The 24,287-nt window shown below is 39.0% G+C and overlaps 1 protein-coding gene across 4 annotated transcripts in view; it reads left to right on the top strand.

Moving 5' to 3' along the window:
• Nucleotides 1-24,287, top strand: part of C3H10orf67 (chromosome 3 C10orf67 homolog) — a 104,237-nt gene that overhangs the window by 53,188 nt on the left and 26,762 nt on the right. For 3 of the 4 annotated variants that reach the window (XM_072651709.1, XM_072651710.1, XM_072651712.1), the window contains 6 exons: nt 1,355-1,426; nt 2,467-2,538; nt 4,522-4,575; nt 20,514-20,600; nt 21,019-21,125; nt 21,200-21,265. In XM_072651709.1, the coding sequence (XP_072507810.1) occupies nt 1,355-1,426; nt 2,467-2,538; nt 4,522-4,575; nt 20,514-20,600; nt 21,019-21,125; nt 21,200-21,265 (458 nt within the window). The remainder of the gene's footprint in view (nt 1-1,354; nt 1,427-2,466; nt 2,539-4,521; nt 4,576-20,513; nt 20,601-21,018; nt 21,126-21,199; nt 21,266-24,287) is intronic. The other variant, XM_072651711.1, reaches the window with a different exon arrangement.

Raw genomic sequence — 24,287 nt, 5'->3', positions numbered from 1 at the left:
TCCTGGGGGCTTTCAAGCAGCAAACCTGCCAGCCCTAGATCAATTGATGTAGTTGCAGAATTTGGGTCAATCCGGGTTTGGAGCATTTCCTTAGAGAATGACTCCTGAGTCAATATCTGAAGATGGCAAGGGATTTGGGGAGTTTCTCTCTCTCCTCCTCTCCAAACCTATAACAATAATTACTGACATTTATACCACACTTCAAGAAATGCTAATTACTTTACATACATTATGCTATTTAGTCCTCACATCCCATGAGTTTAGGATATCACAGCACCTCTTTGCCCTAATGATGACTTTTACTCATCATCGTCATCGTCATCATCATCATTGTCATCATTTTCATCATCATAGCTCAAAAATGTATTTGAAGGTTTGCAAAACACATTATGTAGATTAAATATCTAATCATGCATTACTGTGGCTGAAAAAAAAATCAAGACCTGGTACCAGTCATTTGGTAATGAACCTTTACAAACCTAAGAGCTAGGCAAATCTTCTGGTTTCAGCCATATAGGCTGTCACTGGTCCCATACTTGAAGGCTTTCTGCTTGATAGGAACTACTTAAACCTGTAGGTGGTATATAGCCTCAGAAAAGTTAGGGTGAACTCTAGGCTATGATAAGACCATGAGGTATTTTATTGATGTAGTTACAGGGAAGGGAAGAGGAATATGCATTTCTATAGAACCTACTATGTGCCAGGAATAGTACTAAGTGCGTTTTACAAATATTATCATCCTTGATCCTCACAACAATCCTGAAAGGGAGGTACTGTTATTATCCCCACCTTATAGTTGAGGAAATTGAGGCAAAAGGAGGTTGCATGATTTGCCCAGGTCACACAACTAGTAAGTGTCCAAGGCAGGATTTGAACTCAAGTCTTCCTCACTCCACTTCCTCACTCACTTCTTTTTCTTTTAGAATGGCAATATTCCCAGTCCCACTTCTTTCTTTGCTGTCATGTTTACCTTACATTTCCACCTTCTATATGAAGCCTCCCTGACAAAATTACTTTGTATTTATCCTGTATATGCCTAAGGACTGTATGGGTCATCTCTTCCAGAAGAATATAAGCTCGTTGAGGGCAAGGAATATATTGTATATTTGTTCTTGTATCTCTAGCATCAGTCATAGCATCTGACACATAGTAGGTCCTTATTCAGTCCTTGTCAGTTTATTGTCTGGTCACACTATTCTCTGTCCAGTGAATTTGGATGTTTATCTTTCCAGCTTTACATGGTTGTTCTTCATGATATCTCTTAGAGGAGACCTCAAGGTCTCTTCAAGGCCATCTTGTCTCCCCAAAAGAGCCTCTAAATGTCAGTTTACAACATTGACCTTTATCTTTACAGTATGACCAAGAAAAGGAAGATATGGAAGAAACAAGAAGGTTGTTGGAAACTGAAAGCATTGGTAGTGTCAGGGTAGGTGATTAAGTATGTCTCTATCTGCTGCCTCCTGAGTATATGCTCTTCTGACATTCCAATCAAAGCTCCAAATGCCATCCTTCTCATGGACCAGGTACATGTATATAACACCAAGCTATAGGGTATATAATGAGCCAGGATGCTCTCCTTTACTCATACATACCCACAGAGCCTGGCCATTGGGTAGGACCAAGGGTAGATAAACCCATGGGTTATATAGATAAACCAGGATGCTTTACTTCATTCACACATGTCCACAGCACCCAGCCACAGTATAGAGCCATGAGGTAGACAAAGCTCTTGGGAAATATGGATGAGCCAAGATGTTGGGCCCCATTCATCAATATCTGCAATGCCAGACCATGGGATAGGACTGTGGGGTAGACAGACCCTCAGGTAATATGGATTAGCTGGGGTTTTCTACTCTGCCAAGATTCTTCTCCTCCCTCCCTCAGACTCATAATTCCTGCAGTTTTTTGTCCTTCATGCCTCTATTCTCTGCCATACATTGGTACTTTTCTACCTCCTCTTTGAGCACTCCATTCTTTTTATCCACATTTTTTCATCAGTCAGATCAATTATTCAATAAACATTAAATAACTGCTGTGTGCCAGTCACTGTGTTATGTGCTGGGTATACAAAAGGGGGCAAAACAGACCCCGCCCTCAAGGAACTCACAATCTAATGGGCGAGATAATAGTCTAGAGAAAATGCCCAGAGCCAAAAGATGGAGTGTTTTGTTCATGGGACAACCTGGAGGCCAGCATCCCTGGATGGAGGAGTACATCGAAAGGTGTAAGACAATTAGAAAAGGAGGAGGGGCCCATGTTGGAGACTGAGAAAATGAGCCAATCCCACCAAAGAAATAGATGGGTAGTTTGACCATTGTGCATTTAGATCCTTAAACATTGAACTTTTCTTCCCAGACTCCTGATTTTTCTATCTCTTCCCTCCCTCCTCTTCACACTTATTCTTCCTCAGATTGTCCAGGAAACTTTCTCTCATTGTATTTTTATTTCTTTCTCTCTTTTCCCCAGTCCTTTAGAGGAATTCCAAAGTCATACTATGAAGAAAGGGCAGCTGTACACAGGATCCCCTCAGTGACTCAGGTAGGAAATCAAGGTCACCAGGCAAAGCAGCTGTAGCTTTACTTGTAGTGGCCCAAGCCAAGTTGGGTGGGTGACACTGATAGTTGTTTTTTTTTTTTTTACTTCCTTTAAAAAAAATTTATTAATTAATTTTTTGTTTTCAACATTCATTTCCACAAGATTTTGAGCTCCAGATTTTTTCCCCATCTCTCCCCTACCCCTACCAGAGATGGCATGCATTCTGATTACCCATTCCCCCAGTCTGCCCTCCCTTATCACACCCCCAATCCCCTTCTCCCTTACTTTCTTGTAGGTCAAGATAGATTTCTATACCCCATTGCCTGTATATCTTATTTCCCAGGTGCATGTAAAAACAATTTTTAGCATTTGTTTTCAAAACTTTGAGATCCAATTCTCTCCCTTCTTCTCTTCCCACCCACCAATTTAATATGGGTTATACATGTGTAGTTATGCAAAACACTTCCATAATAGTCATGTGAGAGACTAACTGTATTTCCCTCCATCCTATCCCACCCCCCACTTATTCTGTTTTCTTCTTTGATCCTGTTCCTTTTCAAAAGTATTTGCTTCTGACTACCCCTCCCCCAATCCTTCCTTCTATCATCCTCCCCCTTTTCCCCTTCCCCCTACTTTCTTGTAGGGTAAGATGCCCTATTAAGTGTGCATGTTATTCCCTCCTTAAACTAAATCCAATGAAAGTAAAGTTCACTCATTCCCTTTCATCTCCCCCCTCTTCCCCTTCATTGTGAAACCTTTTTTCTTGTCTTTTTCATGTGAGATAATTTACCCCAGTCTATCTCCTTTCTTCTTTTCCCAATATATTCCTCTTACCCTTTAATTTTATTTTTTAGATATCATCCCTTAATATTCAACTTATCCTGTGCCATCCATCCATCCATCCATCCATCCGTCCGTCTGTCTGTCTATCTATCATCTATCTATCTATCTATCTATCTATCTATCTATCTATCTATCTATCTATCATCTATCTATCTATAGATATATTTCCTCTAACTACCCTAATACTGAAAAAGGTCTCATGAGTTACAAATATTATCTTTCCATGTAGGAATGTAAACAGTTCCACTTTAATAAGTCCCTTATGATTTCTCTCTCCTGTTTACCTCTTCATCCTTCTCTTGATTCTTGTATTTGAAAGTCAGGTTTTCTATTCAGCTTTGGTCTTTTCATCAAGAATGCTTGAAAGTCCTCAATTTCATTGAGTGTCCATTTTTTCCCCTGGCAGGTTATACTCAGTTTTGCTGGTTCTTTGTTTTAATCCTAAGTCTTCTGACCTCCTAAGTATCATATTCTAAACCCTCCAATCCCTTAATGTAAAAGCTAATAGATCTTGTGATATTCTAATTGACACTGACAATTTCTTGCATACTGTGGATGCTTAATAAATGTTTGCTGGATTTATCAAATTGAATCAAATTTAACAGCAATGCTAGCTAGAGTCTAGTCTGGCTTGAGTTTGGATTTGAGAAAGACCATGCACTAGGTAATGGTATGTGCATTTGACCAAGACTAAGGGGGAGAGTAATCTACTTAACAAATATGAGTTGAGGAAAGAATGGCTATCTGACCTTTTGCCTGAGAAAGATTTACTGTGATATAGCCTGGTATGAACCAAGGATGGAACATGGATGCCCAAAAAACTAATGCACATTTAAGTTGCTTCAAGAGAGTTTGGGAAATGGAAGATGATCTCTCTTTCCTGGTCAGATCACACCTGGAGTATCATGTTCAGTGTTGGGGGCCACATTTTAGGAAGGCCATCCACAAGTTCAAACAAATTCAGAGAAGGATTAGTAGATTACAAATGATGTATATCACTTAAAGGGGGAAGGGGAAAAGAGAATAAGCATTTATATAGCACCTACTATGTATCAAGTCCTTTAAAAACACCTCATTTGATCCTTACAACAACCCTTTAAGACAGATGCTATTATAACCATTTTATACATCTCCATTTTACAGATGAGAAAATTGAGGCAAACAGGGTTAAGTGACTTGCCCAGAGTCCCACAGCTAGTAAGTGTCTGAGGCCTGATTTGAACTCAGGTTTTCCTGACTGCACACCTGGTGCTCTATGCAATGCACCACCTACCTATCTATAGCTACTACATGAAGAAATGAGGGATGTTTGACCTGGAAAAGAGGAGTCTTAGAGAGGACCTGATATCTGTGGAAGAAGAATTTGATTTACTCAGCTTGACTCCAGAAGGCAGAACTGGGGCAATAAGTGGAATTAGCTTGAGGTGTTGGGGGGTCAGGGAAAGTTCCTCCCAGTTAGACTTATCCAGACATAGAATGAATTGCCCATGGAGGTAATGGTTTTTCCTCTCTAGAGGTCTTCAAATGAAGGTGGGGTTACCACTTATGTGTGCTGTAGAAGGGATGTTTTGTTTGGGTATGGGCTATGCTAGATGGTTTTTGAGGTATCTGAAGTCCCTGCCAATACCAGAAACCTGTGATTCTATATGCCCTGGTTGCTCAGGCCCTGACAGTGTTTTTACAGGTCAGGAAAGGGACCAAAGCTGAGTGAGGAAGAGCCTTCCAAGAGATGAGGAAAAAAAATCCAACAAAGTAGTGTGCAAACTGCAGAAAGAGTCAAACTACAGAGCGTGCATGTATTGGAGATGGTGTCAGAAAAGGCATTGGAAATGGTGTTAGGAAAAACTGTGTTTGTCCTTCATTCTCGAAGAGGACCATGACATCAAGATGATGACATGACTTGCACTTGACTTTGATTTGACTGAGAGAGGACTGTGCACGGTCAATAGCCTCACTTTCTTTTCCTGAGCCATCTGGGTCCAGTGTCCTGATATTCATCAGGACAACTGGAGATGGCCCAGGATGGTTAGGAAAAGCATTGATACAGGAACAGATGAGATGAGTTTTGTAAGTGGTGAGTAGTCCATTTTGCCAGGAGAGTGGATTATGTGAGAGGAGTAGTATGATAAAGAGTAGTGGGTTGGTGCCATATTGTTGAGGTCCTTAAATGCCTGGTCGTTGCATTTTCAGAATTACGGGTTAGGCAGATGACTTTGGTAGCTCTCTGTAAGAAAGATTAGAGCAAGAAGAGATGAGAAGATTGGAAATGAGTTAGAAGAATCTAGTAGTAAGCCTAAACAAGAGGAACAAGCATTTATTAAGCACCTACTGTATGTGCCAGGCACTATGCTAAGCTCTTTACAAGTATTATCACATTTGATCCTCTCAACAATCCTGGGAGGTAAGTAGTATTATTGTGCAGTTGAAGAAGTTGAGGCAGAGATTAACTCAATGGTCCAGGAGTCACACAACTAGTAAGTGCCTAAGCACACATTTGAACTCAGGTCTGACCCCAGGTCTAGCACTCTTACCTACTAAGCCTCCTAGCTTCAGGAGGTAAGGAGGGCCTGAACTAATATATAATGCCTCTGGGCAGCTAAGTGGTGTGGTGGAGTCAGAAAACCTGAGTTCACGTTTGGCGTCTGACACTTCTTAGCTGCGTGACCTTGGGCAAGTCACTTGACCCTGTTTGACTTGGTTTCTTCATCTATAAAATGAGTAGGAGAAGGAAATGGCAAACCACTTCAGTGTCTTTGCCAAGAAAATCCCAAATGGGGTCATGAAGAGTCGGGCGTGACTGAACAACATGGTTTATAAAACACTTAACTCACCACATCTCTGTGAAGTAGGTAGTTCAAATATCATTATACCCATGTTATGAATGAGGAGAATGAGGTGTGAAGGAAGTTAAATGACTTGCCCTCAGTCATGTAGCCCTGAAATATCAGATCTACGACCTGAATCCAAGTCCACTGATTTCAAATCCAGTATTCCTCTTCCTACAGCTGCCCTGGCTGCTACAATTCTACTAGAATGGTGGTAGTTGGCATGCAAAGTCAGAACAAACATGAACGATACTTAAGGGGTAGAATTAACAGAACCTAGTAATTGGTTGCATGTGGGTAGGGGCAATGAGGGAGGAGGAAAAGCCAAAGGTGACTTGAGTTTTCAAGCCTATGTCACCATGAGAAAAAATGGTGCCATGAACAGACTTAGGAAATTGGGAATGAGGACAGACTCCAAAGGAGAAAACATCCCCTTTTGGATAACACTTGCCTGATGTTCCAAGAAGACATACAGATGGAACCTGCTGGAAGGCTGTTGGGCATGTGGATCTGGAGCTAAGTTAGAAGAGAGGTCAGGGGAAGAAATGTAAATTTGAGAATATTGCACAAGTGGCAGTAGCTGAAGCTCTGGGAAGAGGTGATATTATCTGAGAAGAGAGGGCCAAGCACAGAGCTTGAGAGGGATTTAAGAGAAAGAAAAGAAGAAAGGGAAGGAGCCAGAGTTTGGCTCATTGTTTGTTCATTGTTTCACATACACTGAGTATTCGCTTTTAGTTTTAAGCTTGATTTCTTTAAAATGTCATGGAAATGCCTCATTTTGGTCTAGTAAAAAACGTTTTTCTTTTTCAAATCAGCAGAAAGAACATTTTTTATGCCTATTGGGAAAATGGGGCTTTCTTTCAGTATAAAAAAATTTTTTTAAAGAAAAAGTCATGAAAGTAAAAGTAACTTCTATGAAGTGGCTTTTTGAAAATTGTTGTTATATGTAAATGATATTTCCCCTATATCTTTAAATTACTTCATATCAGAATTTTCTTTGGGGGGGGGGAGGAGATAGGGAACTCCTAGTGAGGAAAGTCCCTTTACCAATGTAGGTTCTGTTACTCTGCAATTTAAGGGTCTTAGAGAGTTGACCAGGGCACAGCTCTGGTATATATCAGAAGTAAGATTTGAATCCAAATCTTTCTGACCCCGAGGCCAGTTATACACTATACTACACTGCTTCTCATAGGAGAAAAATAGTATTTTATATACTTTCTAGCAGATCATGTCAACTGGGCATGTGGGGATCCAGTCCCTCCAATGTACTGTTGAAGGCAAAGAAGTGTCTCTCCCCACTCTGCCCTGGAGCACCATAACCTCACCAGTCCAATAATCTCCAGTGATTCCACAAACTGCTTTGGGCTTCTTTGTAGCAAAAGCCACAGGATATGGTTACCAACTGGAAGTTTCCACTGAAAGAGTATTATCAAATCACATATGAAGAAAGTTTACCATCATTTGAACTAAGGATAATAATTAGAATAGTTCCTCATTGTTAGAGGCATCTAGATGGCGAAGTAGATAGAGTTCAGAGCCTGGAGTCTGGAAGACCTGAGTTCAAATCTGACCTCAGACACCAGCTGTGTGACCCTGGGTAAGTCACTTAACCCTATGTGCCTCAGTTTCCTCATCAGATGGAAATGGCAAACCACCCATGTATCTTTGCCAAGAAAACCCCAAATGGGTTATGAAGAGTCAGACGCAACTGATCTGACTGAACAACAAAAACAACAAATCCTTGTTAGAAATTAGGAAAATAATGATAAGTCACATATGTCACTTGACAGTTTAAAAAGTACTTCTCAGCTCTGTGGTGCTAATATTAGAGATACAATTATTCTTATTTTTACAAATGAGGAAACTGAGGCTCAGAGACACAGCTAGTAAGTGGCAGAGATGAACAGACTCAAACTCAAGTCTTCTGATTCCAAGAAAACTGTCCTTCCTACTATATTACACATCATGTACTATGCTTAGCCTATTAAAGAATGCCTTTATTTCTTTTTTTAATTTAATTGTTTTCAGTTTTCAACAATCACTTCCATAATTTATTTAATTTAATTTAAATCATTTAAATTTTCTCCTCCTCCCTTCCCAAAATGGCAGGTGGGTTCTATGTGGGTTCTATATATAACATGTCTTTATTTCTCATATATTTTGACTTTGAAAAAAAATTGTGAATTTGAGTTCAACTGCTAGTATCTGGGTGAGATTGAAAAGCTTCACAACCTCATTTTCAGAAATGACTAAATTCAGTTTGGAAGTCTGGTGAAGCTTTTGAACTCCTCAGAATGATGTTTTTAAATATGTTAAGTAGACTGCATAGACGTATAGGACAAACCAATTCTATTAAAATGCAGTTTTCAAAATATATTTGTTAAAAGGTTCATGGAGCCCAGATTAAGAGACGCTCTGAGACCAAGAGGCAGTATGGGGTGGCAAGCATTAGGACTGGCCTTGAAGTCAGGAAGATCCAAGTTCGAAACTTACTTTCTATACATATGGGTCTGTGATTACAGACAGGTCATTCAAGTCCTAATTGCCCCCAGGCTATCCTTTAAGACTACAGATTACAAATGACCCCTTCTCTCCCCAAGAAAAACATTAAAGAATTTATCAATAAAAGTAATAATCAATAAATGTATATTTATATATCAGATTTTTAAAAATGTTTCTTGAGGAATTTCTTACTACTCTAAGGAAAAGGACCACTAAAAATTCAGAGGATTTGAATACTCTACTTCTTTTATTTGTAACTTTCAGCATACTGTCTTGATGTTTCTAAACTCTAGTTACATATTTCCATGTGCCAATAAATAGTGAGAATTTAATTTGTGAAACTATATGTTAATTGCCTTAGTCCTGCAAAGTTAAACATCTGTTTACTAAAAAGGGTGATTATTTTATTATGGTATATCAAATTATCTTCTAGGAATATAGCATAATGCCCTAACCCTTGCAAAAAATCTCCTACCCTTCACACTCTGGCATTCATATTCTACTTGGTTTTTATACCTCTAATTCTCTATTTATTTTTTTGTAAATGTTAATATTTATAAGTAGCTGGTCCAATATAAAGTATCTTAATAGAGTTTTAGAATACTAGACATTTGCTGATCACCATCTAGTGAACTTGGTTCAGGGACTTTTTGCATCAGTCATTAACTTAACTACTTAATCATACTTATTTTCGAAAACCTATGTCATTTGGTGGGAACAAAGCACATGCTGAGAGATAAACTGAATGTTTAGTTAGTCTGAAAAAAATGTTATAAACATTACTGTCTTATTTAAATTTACAAAATGGCTCACAAAGCAAAACCTGTATGTGGACATTGGGTTTTGTTTCAAGTTTGCTTTTTGATATCCTTAAAATACTTGATAGGGAGGTTTTGTACAACCAAGTTGGATTAGATTCTCAGGAGATATGTATATATATTTACACACACACACACACACACACACACACACACACATATATATATTTTTTTCCCTCTGAAGAAATTTGCTAACTAGTTAGTCTAGTTTCTGGCAACTACCAAGCCAGAAAGACTTTAGTTGTAGTTTGGAGAGGCATACTACCCAAAGACTACCTGTCAGGTACTAAAATGTTTGGGCCCAGTCACCCATGAAACAGATAAAAATACAAAACAGCTAGCAACCTTCTGTAGTCCCCTAACTCTTCTACGCTGCAGTGGTGCTATAATGGAATATGGTGCAGATAAAACATTCATTATTCATATTTTTAACATGCTCCGTCCAATGACCAAGGAATTAATATACTATGAGAGAAACTTCGGTTCATCCATAATGTGTTTTATTCAGTCATTTTTCAATCATGTTTGACTGTCTGTGACCTCCATTTGGGGTTTTCTTGGCAAAGCTATTGGAGTAGTTTGCCATTTCCTTCTTCAGCTCATTTTACAGATGAGGAAACTGAGGCAAATAGGGTTAAGTGACTTGCCTGGAGTCACACAACTAAGAAGTATCTGAGGCCAGATTTTAACTCAGGAAAAATCTTCCTGACTCCAGACTGATGCCACCCATCTGCCTGTTTAGATAATTATATTCTAATATAATTGGTTTCCTTTGAATTCCTACCCATTTTTACTTTATTCATTTAAAAACATTATTCTGAGAATGGGTCCATAGGTTTCAGCAGATTGCCAAAGGAGTCCATGATTCAGATAAGGTTAAAAAAAAAAGCTGGAGTGGTACAGATGCAAGTACAGAATGTGGAAAAACTTAGACTTCTGCAGCTATGAGGTTTTTCTAGGTGAAAAGAATTACATGAATATCAAATCACTCACTCTGTAGTTCTTAATTTTTTCTCAGCACAAGGTAAATTGTTTAGTATGGCCGATATTAATAACCAAGATCTTCCTATGCAATATCTTACATTTTCTTCTTTTTTTCCGCTCTTTTCAATTTAATATTTTGTTGTCTCAAGGAGTCGTCAGCTTCCATTGGGACTATTTTAATTTTGAGGAAGTTTGTTGCTTGGGCAAGTTTCTTTACCTCATGTGCCAAACTACTGATTTCTATTCTAATTTTTCCTAAGACAGGCTTCATTTCTTTTCCAGTTTTTTTTTTTACTCTAGCACTCTCATTTCATTTATAAAAATATTTTAAATACCTTTTAGCTCTTGTTCTACTAATTTAAGATTTCTAGTTGAATTTGGGCCCAAGCTGTGTTTTTATGTGTAACTTTTCTTATGGATGTTTTGGGGTCATTCTCTTTTTTCTAGGTTTGTGTGTTGAACATCTATCAACATCATAGTTTTATATAATGGGATTCCTTTTTGCTGGTTTGTTTGCTCATTTTTCCCATCTTCTTCCTAACTGGACATGATGTTAAGGCCAACCTCTGCACACTTCTGGAGGGAAGGTGTAGACTAGATCAGTTGCTGCTTTCTTGAGGGGGTGTAGACAATTGTGTTATGTTAGGATCTCAGAGCCAGTCCAGGCTCAGCATTTGCAAGCTTTAAGTGACAGAACTGCAGATTTTTCTTAGATCTGGAATTTCTGTCCTGATTATTCTTCTGCAGACTTCAGACTGAACTAGAAGCAGGAACTGTGGCTGCTCCCCTCCTGTAGTCTGAGCCACACCATTCCTGCTTGCTTCTGACCCTACTTCTCTCTCTATATAGCCTAAAACCTGTCTCTACTCTTTACACCAGAAAGCCACTCCTGGGTGCACAGGTCCCTCCTTGTTCTACTTCATTCTACCTTCTATCTATGACCCAGAACTGGGCAGTGGGTGACCAAGCTGCCAGATGACACATGGGAATGATCCCATTATGGTACCCTGATGTAGCTCTGGGACCTCCTCTTGCCCTAGTGCGTAGCCTCTTCCTGGGCACTGCAGAATTTTGCATATTAACTCCTGCCCAGACCCCATATCCAATGTCCACAGGGCTGTCTCCCAATGCTGACCTGTATTGGGAAAATTACTCACTATGATTTTTTTTCTTGAATTTCCCCATCAGCCTTTGGTCTGATGCACATGTATCCAGACCAAATCCAGCTCTATTTGGAGGAAGATTTTTGAGGGGAGGCAGGGAAGGGGCAGAAGATCACTAGACTGCTTTTTGCTAGTTTGCCATCTTGTTTCTGTCTCCCTGGTGATATTTTTCTTTATGCTGTCAGCTCAAGCCCCAATTCATTGTGTCCTCCCCTCTTTTCCCCTCACAACCCCCATTGTTAGTTGCCAGTTAACATTCCAGTTCTCTTTAATTAATTCACATTGATTAGCTTTTTTTAAGGGATATTTACTTTAAAGATATAACAAGAACAGAAATAGAAACATTTTCCCTTAACACCCCAGGAACATATTTTTTCCTATACGGCCATACCACCCAGATTGAACGTAGTTTCTAAACGGCATGAATCCCATGGGGTTTACATCCAAATATCAAATCACTTGTGGATGAGTTTGCTTCTTTGCTGTCACTGAAAGGAGTCCTGAGGCTTGCTCCTGGCTTTTCTGAACCTCAGTGCTGAACAGACTGGCTATAGAACCTTGCATGGATCCCACTCCACTTGCATGGACTCACTTTCCTGACTTCTTGAAGTCTCATGGTCATAATAACTATTTCTAATCCCCTTTAGAATTTATAGCTAGTATGAGACAGATCCACACTTAGAACCCAGATCTCCTGACTCCCAGGGCTGTGCCCCTTTCATTTCATCCCTCCAACTCTTCTTTTGCAGTTTTGATTTCTTGCATGGTCAGCACAATAGGACCTGTGATTTCATTGTTAGGAGAACACCCGCGTGCAGATTATGATTCATCCCTAACTTAGAGTCTTAGAGGGTGGCCTAAGGTTAAATGACTTGCCCAGGGTCACACAACTAGTAAATGTCAGAGGGAGGATTTGCTCCCAGGTCCTTCTTCCTTCAAGCCTGGCACTTAATCCCCTGGGCCAGGCTATTTCTCTCTCATGGTCAATACAGGTCATCTTACCATCTTATATTGTAGCGAAAAGGAAAATGTATTATGGGGCAAATGAGCAGAGAGAAAGTGCTTTGGAAATTGTAATGTGCTGTCCTTTCCATTCACCAGTTTCTTATATTATTAGAAGGCTCATGAAGTGGAAGATTAGCTCCTTCAGAGAATAAAATAACAAAAATTAGTTCATATTATTTCTTTCTGATTGCTTTTATTCTTCTCTTGACTTGACTGGAGAAAGCAAACTCTTGCTGTTAACACAAAGCTCTGATGTTAACTGTCATTTTGTTCAGTGTTTATATTGCAACACTGATTAGGTTGAATAATATGTAGATAGAAGAGTACCAGACACCTGCAGCAATCCCAAAGACGTTCTGAAGGGCTTTCACCTTGTACAGATTGTGTTTACAGGAAAATTTGCTTTGTTACAGCCAAGCTAATTGGATTTTTGTTGTATGGCAAAAATGATGACTTACAAATCGATGTGTGTGCAACCCCACACATATAAACACACACACGTATATGTATATATATATATACATATATATATGTATATATATATATGTGTCTGTGTGTGTTCAGCTTGGGTCTCAGTTATTAAAGGTTAACAGTCAGAATCTGAGAAATACTTTCTTCAGAAATTCATTAAGCTCCTGATAGATTCAAATCTAGAAAGGACTTTAGAGGTCATTTAATCCTCCCTCCTCATTTCACAGACGAGGCATTTGAAAGATGTCTTTTTACTTATATAGAATTATAGTTGGATAGTTCAGTGGTAGATTAAATTCATATTTTCAATCAATATTGGATTGAAAAAAATTTAATAAAATACCAAAATCTTCAAATATGTTACACCAGTTTAAAAAGATACGGCAGTAGCACATTCCTTCTCTCCTTTTTAATTTAACTTGGAACTATGAAAAAAAGCATTTTAAAGCAAGTTTTCTTTGCCCAATACCAAGCATTTTGTGGACGACAATCACAAGGTGAATTCTTGCAATCTTATTTTGGAATTTTGGAAGAAATCTAATTTTAAAAAATATTTTCAGATTGCTCTGTCTTTCTTATTTGGTCAGATATGACATTTCCTTGTTGTATGTGTATTTTTTAATTAAAATTAAATTTTTTAATGTAAAATTTTTTTAAAAATTTCTTTCTGGCCATTTGTAATACAAGTTTTAATACTTGCTAAAGGCATCAGATCGAACAAATTGTAAAGAACAAGAAAGGGAGGATTGAGGGTGAGTAAGCATGGTGAAAACACCCTAGGTTCTCAGGTTCAGAAGAGCATCTAGGACAGGTGGAGGGATGTGTGTGTGTGTGTGTGTGTGTGTGTGTGTGACCCATTTTGCCTTGGATGTATGATACTATGTAAGGCCCAAATCTTTTTATTTTTATTCAGAACCATAAAGTCTCGAAGACTAAATACTCCAAACTGTACCTAACTAAGAATCCTCAACACCTCCGAAGATGGAGAATTCATTACATCCCCATTCTATTCACAGAGAACCTCTGCTTATTAGGAAGTTTTCCCTTATGTTGATCCTCAGTCTGTTTCTCTCCAGCTTCCACCCACTGATTCTTGTTCTGCTCTATAGGCTAAACTGAGTTAGTCTAACTGTTCCTACACATGACAAATCTCCTAATAGATGAAGATGGTTCATCTTCTGAGTCTGCAGGCACCAGATGACCAACCTCCTCCTCCCACCTAAGGTTGCTTCCCTGACTCATTGCCTCAGTGCCAAATGCCTGTTTTCTCTAACAGCACCAGTCCATGTCCCTCCCCCCCCCCCAAAGTGTAAGACCCAGGGAAGTTGCCACTATTCAGGGACCAATGAAGCTCCTTTTCTCTATTTCTATTTACTAGTTACTCTGAGTCTGTTGAGGAATCCACTCATTATACCTTCTTGAGGAATTCACTCTACATCTCCCTCTTCATATGGATAAGAGTATGAAGTGAAGAATTCCCCTCCTTTTCCCATAACAGACATAATTTCTTTATCATTTTATTAAGTTTTTTGGGTGTTATTGTTTTAGTGACTGCAATATAACTTTATTGACTCGGACTTTAGACACTTTAAAACAGAGGTTCATAACCTTTTTGGTTTCACAGGCCCCTTTAGGGACCCCTTCTCAGAATTATGTTTTTGAATGAATGAAATAAAATACAAAGAAAACTAGTTACTTTGAAAGAGTTGTAAAAATATTGGAAAATATCATTCATTCACAGAGCCCGGGTTAAGAAGTCTGGTTCGAGAGGAGCCATATCTCCTTGTGATGTCTCCTTGTAATTCAGTCACTTCAAATCTTCTCAAAGTATCATTAGTAGGACAAGTGATGACTACATTTATTGAAATTCTTCTCTTTGTTTAACTCTCAGGTACCACTTTGAGATGAAACTTCTCCTGAGCTCCCTCCCCCTCCCTAGCTAAAACAGATCTCTTCCTCTTCAAATTTCCTTTTAGCATTTTGTTCAGATCTCTCCTTTGACCTTATCACATTATATCTAGGTCATATTTATTTAGTTACTTTTTTATTTTTATTTTTTTCCAATCAACAAAAACCTGCTTCTCCACTCCAATTGAGAATGAAAGGAAATTTATCGTATTTATTTGGATATATTCATTCTTCTCCTTCCCATCCCACCAGTTATACTCCTTGGAGGCAGGAAGCCATGTCATTTTTTAAAATCTTCATATTCCTAGAGTCTAGCCCAGTGCCTGGTTATAGTTACCACTTTATAAATGGTTGTTGAATTTCCCTACATTCTGCCTCAATTTCCTCAAGGCCCAAGATAATCTCTCTTGAAATTTAGAAGTCATGGAAACTGCCAGGCATGGATGAGAGGCCATCTACACTGGTGGAGGGAATACCCACATGGATGAGAGTACAGATCCATCAAAGAATCAAAATATGAGTACAATATCTCCCATCCCTTTCCTCTGGGCATTTTTAAAAATATATATTATTCACACAGGGACATACCTGTAGTTCATCTTCACTATTGGGAGGGGCTGTTGCATGTGCTTTGACATGTCTTCTTGCATATGACATTGTACTGGTACCACCTCAAACCAGCAGAGGCAGAACAGCAGTTGGGTCTGTGCCATGCAATTTAGTGCTTAATCACCAACACCTTACATATTATTCTCATAAACCTTTACTCACCATAAATATTGCAAGCTGGATGAAGACAGTTTGTCAATCTTCTACTTCTTTTGTAGTCTTCTTAGCACCTAACATGGCATAGTCATTGATTAACTGGAAATTAAATAAACAACATTTGTGTACAGAAGGGTTTGGGGGAGAGGGAGAGATCTTAGTGATGAGGCAGAAAAATGATTCTAATAGTGTTATTTTTCAAGAACTAAAGGGAGTTGAGACGTTGACAGCAATGGTAAGTTACATTATTTATTTCTTTTATTAATAATGATTGGACACAATGTGCACAAAGGAGATGTTTGCAGAAACATAGGAAAATCAGAATTTGTCAATTGCACTGATCGTCAGGAGGGAAAAGAAGAGATGCTTAGGATATATGTGTCCCTTTACACGTCATTGTCATTCCTACAATACAGACCATGACTTGTCCTTGTCCCAGTCTCAGAGGATGGCCTCTGTTATGAACTGATTTCAAAGCAACCTAAGCATTTATGTTTTTAAAAATGTTTTTCTTAGGTCTAAAAATATCAAAAATGTTCTGATTTGGGGTCAGTTAGTAAGATATTGAGTCAACATGACAAGTGACTACTAGGCTGGGTTTGGCATTAGGAGAATCTGAGTTCAGATCTCACCTCTGATGCTGACTGAATGAGTTACTTAAGGTAACTTCTCAGGACTTATCTACTAAATCATACACAGGTTGCTATGTGTACTGGTGGAGGGAATTCTCTCACCAGGATTTCCTTATACTGATGAAGTCACATATCCTTCTTGAAAGGGTAAAATATTTGACCAAATTCTAAGGGAAAATTTAGTGATTGAACTAATTTGCAGGAAGAGAGGAAATAAAGGGATAAGAAAGAAGATAATCCATTCTGTGGCTCTCTACTCAATGAAAATTATTCTGCTTTAAGCTGCACAAAATTTAGAAACCATAGTCTTCATTTCCCAAATTACTAAAATTTCACAGATATGTCTCATCTTAAGCACTTAAGAGACTTGAAAAACAAATTAATAGGTGTTTAGGAAATGGGTTGCTGAGTCATCATCCTGAATTCTTCCCCGAAGTTGATTTTATTTACCTTCCTCCTAGTTTATGAAGTCATCTTTTTATATCAGCTAATATCACTATTTATTATCACCTCCACCTATTGTTCAATTGTCAGCTGTTTGCACCTGTCAATAACTGACCACATAGAGACCAGTGTGTGTGTTCCAGAGAACATGGAATGTCAGCAGCTGACAAAACAAAATCATGGATTAAAAGGGATGGGGGAAGTGGACTCGATAGAATGACGCTGAAACTTCAGTTCCAACAAAAGAGCAAACAATATCGTTAGCATGTGGGCTAGATTTATTTTTAAGAAACGTTTTCCGTCTTTGTAAAAATATCAGTCCTGTATGGGAGCTTGGATACTTATTTGCTGGAAGATAGATATTGAATTGCTGTAGACTTCACCAGCTACAGCTTGGATATAGCTAGCATTAAGCCTGATATGGGAAGAGAGAGAATAAACTGGGAGTTGGTTCACTGTATATCTGATCAGATACAAAGGCTTTTCTAGATGTTAAATCATCAATTCCCAAGCCAGAAGGAGGCATCTTAGAGATCATGTAGTCTAACCCCACCATTTTACAGATGAGACTTGAAGAGGCTGAATTATTTCCCCTGATTAACCTGGAGATCTATTAGTAATAAAGTTGGGATGAAGAATTAGGCCTCCTGACTCCTGTATTTTTTCCATTAAACCATGCTGCCTTTTAGTAACCATAAGGCAACTAAACCCTTCCTGGGTTCTTGAGAACAGCAGTTGAAAGGCTGTGTTCTCTGCTTTCAAGTCAGGGGATCAATTACTACCAGAGGGTCTAGGAACATGGTAGAGAGGTAGGGGGTGGGGTTGAAGGAAAGAGTTTCCTCCTGTATGGCAAGCTCAACTGAGATGGGATCACATCTTTTTCAGCAACTAATGTTGTTTGGGATACAGTGAGATCCCAAACTTTTGTTGCTATAAGACGGATCAGATTATTTCCCTCCCCCCTATAATTTCTATAGGTTGAAATTATAAAAAAACACAAAACAAACCAAGCAACACAGTTCCCTCTATTAACACACAGAGAGGAGTTAATCATAGTCTCTTGTAGGTATGTAGGTTTGATATACTGACAGTGAATAATCCACCTCTGTATTTCTTTGAAACTGTGCTGACTTACTCGTAGACAAGTGGTGACAAATACCAGTAACTCATTCACTCTTCAATGACTTTATGAGTCTTGAGTCAACAGTAGACTCAGAATGTTAGAATTGGAAAGAATTTTGCAGTTCATCTAATCCAACCCTTTCATTTGGCAGATGAGGAAACTAAGACCTAGGGACATTTTAACTTTTCCAATCCAGTCAGTGGCCCAGCCAAGGCTAGAACCCAGGTCTTCTGATTTCCAAGCTAGTGTTTTCCCCACTATTTTATATTTGTTTCCCTTAAAGAATAGCTGAGAGGAAGAAAAGATATGGAGCAAAGGATACCTCTGAGCTTGGACGTTATTGGATCAAGTCTCTTAAACTGCCTTCTTTTAGCTGAGTGTGACTCCAGGAGATCAGAGTCAGCCCTATATCTCATTTCCCTAGGAGAGTTGGTTGGGGGGACGGGACCCCAGAGAATTAAAAGTGTTATTTTCTAGGTCGTTAATGAGCATAGGAATTCCTAAATGAATATATTTCTTTAGATCTGCTGATCCTAGGGCTAATATCAGGAGAGCCAAGGTGGCACTGTAGGGAGCAAAGAATGTGCCAAGAAGTCAGCTGTTGAGACAGAAGCAGAGGTCATAAGTCAAATGTGCAGAAGGTAGGGAATCAATTTCAAAGGTCAAGAAAGAGTTAGGGGTGCTATGACAGCAGTCAGAGAGGAAGAGATCAGTCAAGCTATAAGAGTAAGAAATTACTGCTATTACCAGAAATTGTGATACGACCTTCAGCTACTCTAAGTATAATAAATCAAGGACAGCCTTGGCCTTTGGGTTGGTCCTGCTAAATTTGCCTTTACAATGTTTTGCTAGAGCTAAGTATGTTGATAGGAGGGAGAGCTAGAAAAGCAAGTAAGATATCATCTTGGCGGAAGTATACTGTTCTAGTATTGAGAAATCTGGCTTCCTGGGTGGCTTTTGCCATCAGTATTTTTTTGTGTTTCCATTGAATGTGTATGAACTTGGAAATGCCTGGTTCATTGGGTCAGGCACCAAAGGGCCAATTTGTGATTGGTCGCGTCACTAGATAAGTGATCATTGCGTCCTTGATGATACCTGCGGAGACCTTCCTGATTTTCTTGGTTGTGCCTGTGTCAGAGGTGATAGGACCATGGTGGTCAATGGTCACAGGCCCCTGAAAGGTTTGGAGCCAGGTAAGTATTGGACCCAAGTAGAGGCAGGCAAGGGGCCTGAGCTAAATAATGGATCAGAATAGAGGCAGTCATTCAAAGCACTCTGGAATCAGAGCAGGAAAAAGATGGCAGAGGTCAAATCAGTATGATAATGATAATCAAAGAGCAAGGGAAAGAAGAAGGCCAAAGACTCAAAAGGCATTGAGGAACCAGGAGATCTGTGGGAACCTGAGAGCACAGAAGGCCATAAGATCAGAACCAGGACAAGCAGTCCAGACAAGCTGGAGAAAAGATTAGAAAAGTATTCAGACTATAGACAACAGCAAAGAAAACTTAAGGCTGAGACCTTTCTCTGCTCCCAGCCAGGAAAGCTATCCTGTGCTTCCTGTAAGGGTAAGATTCAATTCCAGAAAGGACTAGGTAAGTCATTGTTAAAGAGGAGAGCTGTATTGGGAGGAGGGGCAGGAAACTAACATGGCTGCAGAGGGGAGTGCAATAGCAAAAATAAGGGATGGCTAAATCCAATTGTTCTGAGCCATGGTGACAAGGGAGAGTCAGTCCACCTGTAGGCAACAGGAAGAAATCCACCCATGGCCAGGATTTGGGCCCATTTCATGAATCCAGTGATCTCTAGCAGTCATTTGGACATATTTTGCCCATTTTGACCATGCCCTTTTATTGATTCGAGATATCATAGGTGTCTCACTAGGTAGCAACGAATTAGGAAGACAGGTCTGAAAGTAAAGACCGGGAGATCCAAGGAATGATGAGGGAGATAAATAGAGGTGACATTCTAACCCTGGGAAAGGCCCCAAAATTAGAGGTCAAGGTGGAACAATAAATGAAAGCTGGGATGATGAACAGCCAGTAGAGAACACGCAAACATCAGCCGTAAAGATGGAATGGCAGATGCAAACCAGGTGAGCCAGCAGGAGCCAAGAAGTTGGAAAAAACCCAAAGGGAGCAAGGTAGTGCATGGGACAGGAGGATGAATTTTGGCCAACATCTACATAATAATGCTGTTTTTTGGAAACAAGTAAGTGTGGGAGAGGAGGCATTGCCCACTTTGGTTTCAGTATGTTTTGTTGCCCAAACTTCAAAACTTGTGGTGAAGGTGTTGAGCTTTGGAAGTCAGGTGAAAGAACAAAGAGGTCAAACTCTTGTGTACTTTCCATGACCAAGACTGGGTCAGTTATTGAGATAATTCAGGCTAAAGTCTGTCTTTGGCATGAATTATCAAGCTTTCTCTGCCACTGTGAAGACATGGCCTCAATGTTCATTTGAAACTACATTATTTATCTCAGTTTCTTTTTATTTTGTCAGTCAAGATTTGGGCAGAAAGAAACTCCATTACCAGGTTTTATGAAACCAGGAATACCAGGAGCCAAAATGGAACAAAGAAAATCGGAGGTATTGCTTTCATTGTTATTAATAACAGTTGTCTTTATTAGAGATTTCTAGATGAAAGGCAGAAATGTCACTAACTGCACTGAGGGCTAACTTTATGAATACAATAGTGACCCCAATAATGTCCCCTCTCCCCTTTCCAGTTCACTGATAACTAAAATTGTACCATTAGAGAATTATTTCTGTGGCTTTTCTCCCTGTTAAAATGAAGGTTACTCTAGGAGGAGATAACAACACACTGAGACTATAGACATGAAAGCTGAGACCAGATAACAGATAGATATCCTGTCATTTCTCCGCAAAAAGACTTTATGTCTACCTTTGTCTGGTGCCTCAATATTTTTACCCATCTTGTGTCTGGATAGATCTTCAGTCTTGTCACTGTAGTTGAGTTAATTAAATTGACTCTTGATTGTTTTAGAAGGATGATGTAATATGGAGAGAAGGAGTAGATAGTAAACAGACATTGGAGTTACAAGTCAGAAAGCTGAAGAAGATTTTGGAGCTACAGAGGAAACACATAAAAAGGTACTGCCCATCATTTAAAAAAAAAACTTTGCTTTCGTTGAGTAAACTATTTAAGCCTTTTCATTTTTTTTCAGCCTTCAAGTGGAAGCTGACCAGGAAAGCAAAATGTGGGAAAGAAAATGTTTAATTCTGAGGAACAGGTGTAGTATTGCATGGCATTGGACAAACTTCTATTTTACAAAAAATATTATATGACCATCTTTTCATTGAATACCATTTGTCCATATGAGCTAGTTTTCTCTTTCAACAGGAGCCTTCCTATGGCTTTTGTATTTGTGTGAGAGAGAATTCACTTTGGGGATCTGCTTGCCTGTGTCTCTCTATTTGGGATATGAAGGAATCAAAAGTAACTTCTAAGTGGATCCATTTCCCAGAAGATGAATTCTATAACATTAAATGAACGTACCTAATATCCAAGCTCCTAATAAATCAGTGTTACTCTTCTGATACCCCATTCATATCTACAATTAGAAGCAAAATAAAGTGCTTCACAGTATTTTTAAAAATTGGTAATCCCTGGCCTTCTCTTCTTCCAAGAAAAGAACGTCATCATAAACCTTACTCTACAAGTCCTATTTTCAAGTCACTATTTTCGTTGTTCTCTAGACTATCTTATTCTTTCTACCTTAAAATTAGAAGATTAAAACTGGACACCATAGTCTAAAAAGTCTATACATGATTCCAAGTATCAGATAATGTTGGTTTCCAGGCCCTGAACTATTATTGTGTTCATTTTTTAAAAGTGATTTTTACTCATGTTCTACTCGCTTTGTATTGGGGCAGCTAGGTAGTGCAGTGGATAGAGAACCAGTGCAGGAGTCCGGAGGACCTGAGTTCAACTCTCACCTCAGACATTTGACACTCACCAGCTGTGTGACCTTGGGCAAGTCACTTAACCTCATTTGCCTCATCCTGGCTCATCTCCAGTCATTCTGATGAATATCCGGTCACTGGATTCAGATGACTGTGGAGGAGAAGTGAGGCTGGTGACCTGCACAACCCTCCCTCACTCAAAACAAAGTCAAGTGCAAGTCATGTCATTATTTCTCTGATGGCATGCTCTTCTTCGGCAACGAAGGTCGAACACACACTTCCTTTGTACTATGAGACCCCCATTTTTCTTCTCCATAGGATAATCATAAAACTTCATTGTACAATGAAACATTAATAACAATCTGTGTTCTTATACTTATAAAATACCCTGCTAACATATTCAGTGAATGACAAATTGAACAACGCTCTCATATGTTAAGGTCAACATTCACCCCAGATTTGACATCATGTCAGTTTGAGATGAGAATGGTTTTTCTCAGAGGCAGGCAATGTTGATCTCTCAACATAAAAACTGACTTAGAAAAGGAACACAATGCTGGCACAGAATGAGCTTGAGTGCAAACTCCTTTCAGTTAGCTTCTGAGTGTCCATTTATAGATATCTCTGTGAGTTAAGGTTCAACTGTGTGAGAGCTTTCCCTCCTACCTTTGAAATTCTTGCATGGTTACTCTTCCCAGACCACACCTTTCTCCTGCCATTCAATAGCCTTGGAGATGTGACCTTCTCTTTTTTGGTCCACTCCTTGCTCAGAGATTCCCTGCATTCTAAGGTACATTTGAATTTGGTTTGATAATGATTTGTGTTTTTTTTTAGCATAAGGCAAAGGAAGAAAAAACCCTAGATACAGTTTGGTTTTACATTTTGCAACATTCATAAAAAATAAAAATAAAAATCATTGGATTTATTTCTTACTTTCAGCTTGGATCTGCCAAGCTACAATGACCAGCTATTTTGGTCTAAGCTACAAATCTCTGTCCTGCTTGAATTCTGTGTATTTTCCACTATTCACTGGCATCCTCCATTGCACTCTTTGCACACAATTAACATGTAACTGTATCAAAAAGATGATAAAATAAATCATAGTTTTTAAACGAAACAAAAATCAGGAAATAGAAATGGCTTAAAGAAATAAAGAAAATTTTATAGAAAGTGCCCACATCAGGCACTGTGGAAGGATTTGGAGAAATGTAACCTCTCCTCTCACACTGCACCCTCTCTTGGGGTTAAGTCCTTATTACTTCACACAAGGACTATAACAATTGCTTGTGTATTGGTCTCCTTGCCTCAAGTCTGTCACCACTACAGTCCATCCTCCCCTTATCTGTCCAAGTGATCTTCCTAAGGTACAAATCTGACCATGTTACCACTTCACATGCCTCTCCCCTTTCTTTAAACTTCAGTGACTCCCTATCACATCCAGGATCAAATATAAAATTCTCTGTTAGACATTCAAAGCATTTCATAATCTGCCCTCCTTCCCCATCTTTCTAAACTTCTTGTATCTTATACCCTACCATGTATTGTGTAGTCTGGTGATAACAGCCTCCTTGTGTTCCTTGAACAAGACACTCCATCTCATAACTCCTGGCATTTTCACTGGCTGTCCCCTATGTCCGAAATTCTCTCCCTCCTTATCTCTTCCTCCTGACTTCCTTCAAGTCCCAGCTAAAATTTCACTTTTTATAGAATATCTTTCTTGATTCTCTCTTCATTCTAGTGCCTTCTCTGTTAATTACTTCCAAATTATCCTGTGTATAACTCATTTGTACTTAGTTCTTCGCATGTTGTCTCCCCTGTTAGACTCTTATTTCCTTGAGAACAGGGACTTTCTTTTGTCTTTCTTTGTATCTCCAGTACTTAGTACAAGCACTTAATAAATGTTTATTTACTGGCTGATTTCTAGACCTCGTGTATATTACACCATAGTAGAGTCTTTAAAGTGATCATTATGAACTTTATGTACATGCAGTTCAAATCATTTTGTTTGTTAGACTATAGTGGCTTAGAAATGGAATATCTGATATATTTAAATGACAGTGGGTAGAGAGCCAGCCTCAGAGTTAGGAAGACCTGGATTCAAGTCTTCTCTCTGACACAAACTTACTGTGTGACCCTGGAGAAATCTTTTAACGTCTCAGTGTCACAGCAATTCTTCACAACTCTGAGTTGCAGAACAGATAAAAAATCTACATTGGTAGAAGCAGTTCCCCCACTGAAATTTCCTATTCCAATGAAGTTGCAAGTCTGGAATAAAATAAGGGGAGAGGCTACAAGAATCAGGTATGTTCATGGAATTAGTAATAGCTGATAGAAGAGCATTTTTCTAGT

The sequence above is a fragment of the Notamacropus eugenii genome, chromosome 3 (assembly GCF_028372415.1).
Source record: "Notamacropus eugenii isolate mMacEug1 chromosome 3, mMacEug1.pri_v2, whole genome shotgun sequence".
Taxonomy (NCBI): Eukaryota; Metazoa; Chordata; class Mammalia; order Diprotodontia; family Macropodidae; genus Notamacropus; species Notamacropus eugenii.
The sequence above is the reverse complement of the archived record's forward strand: the minus strand, read 5'-3'. Positions and strand labels throughout refer to the sequence as shown.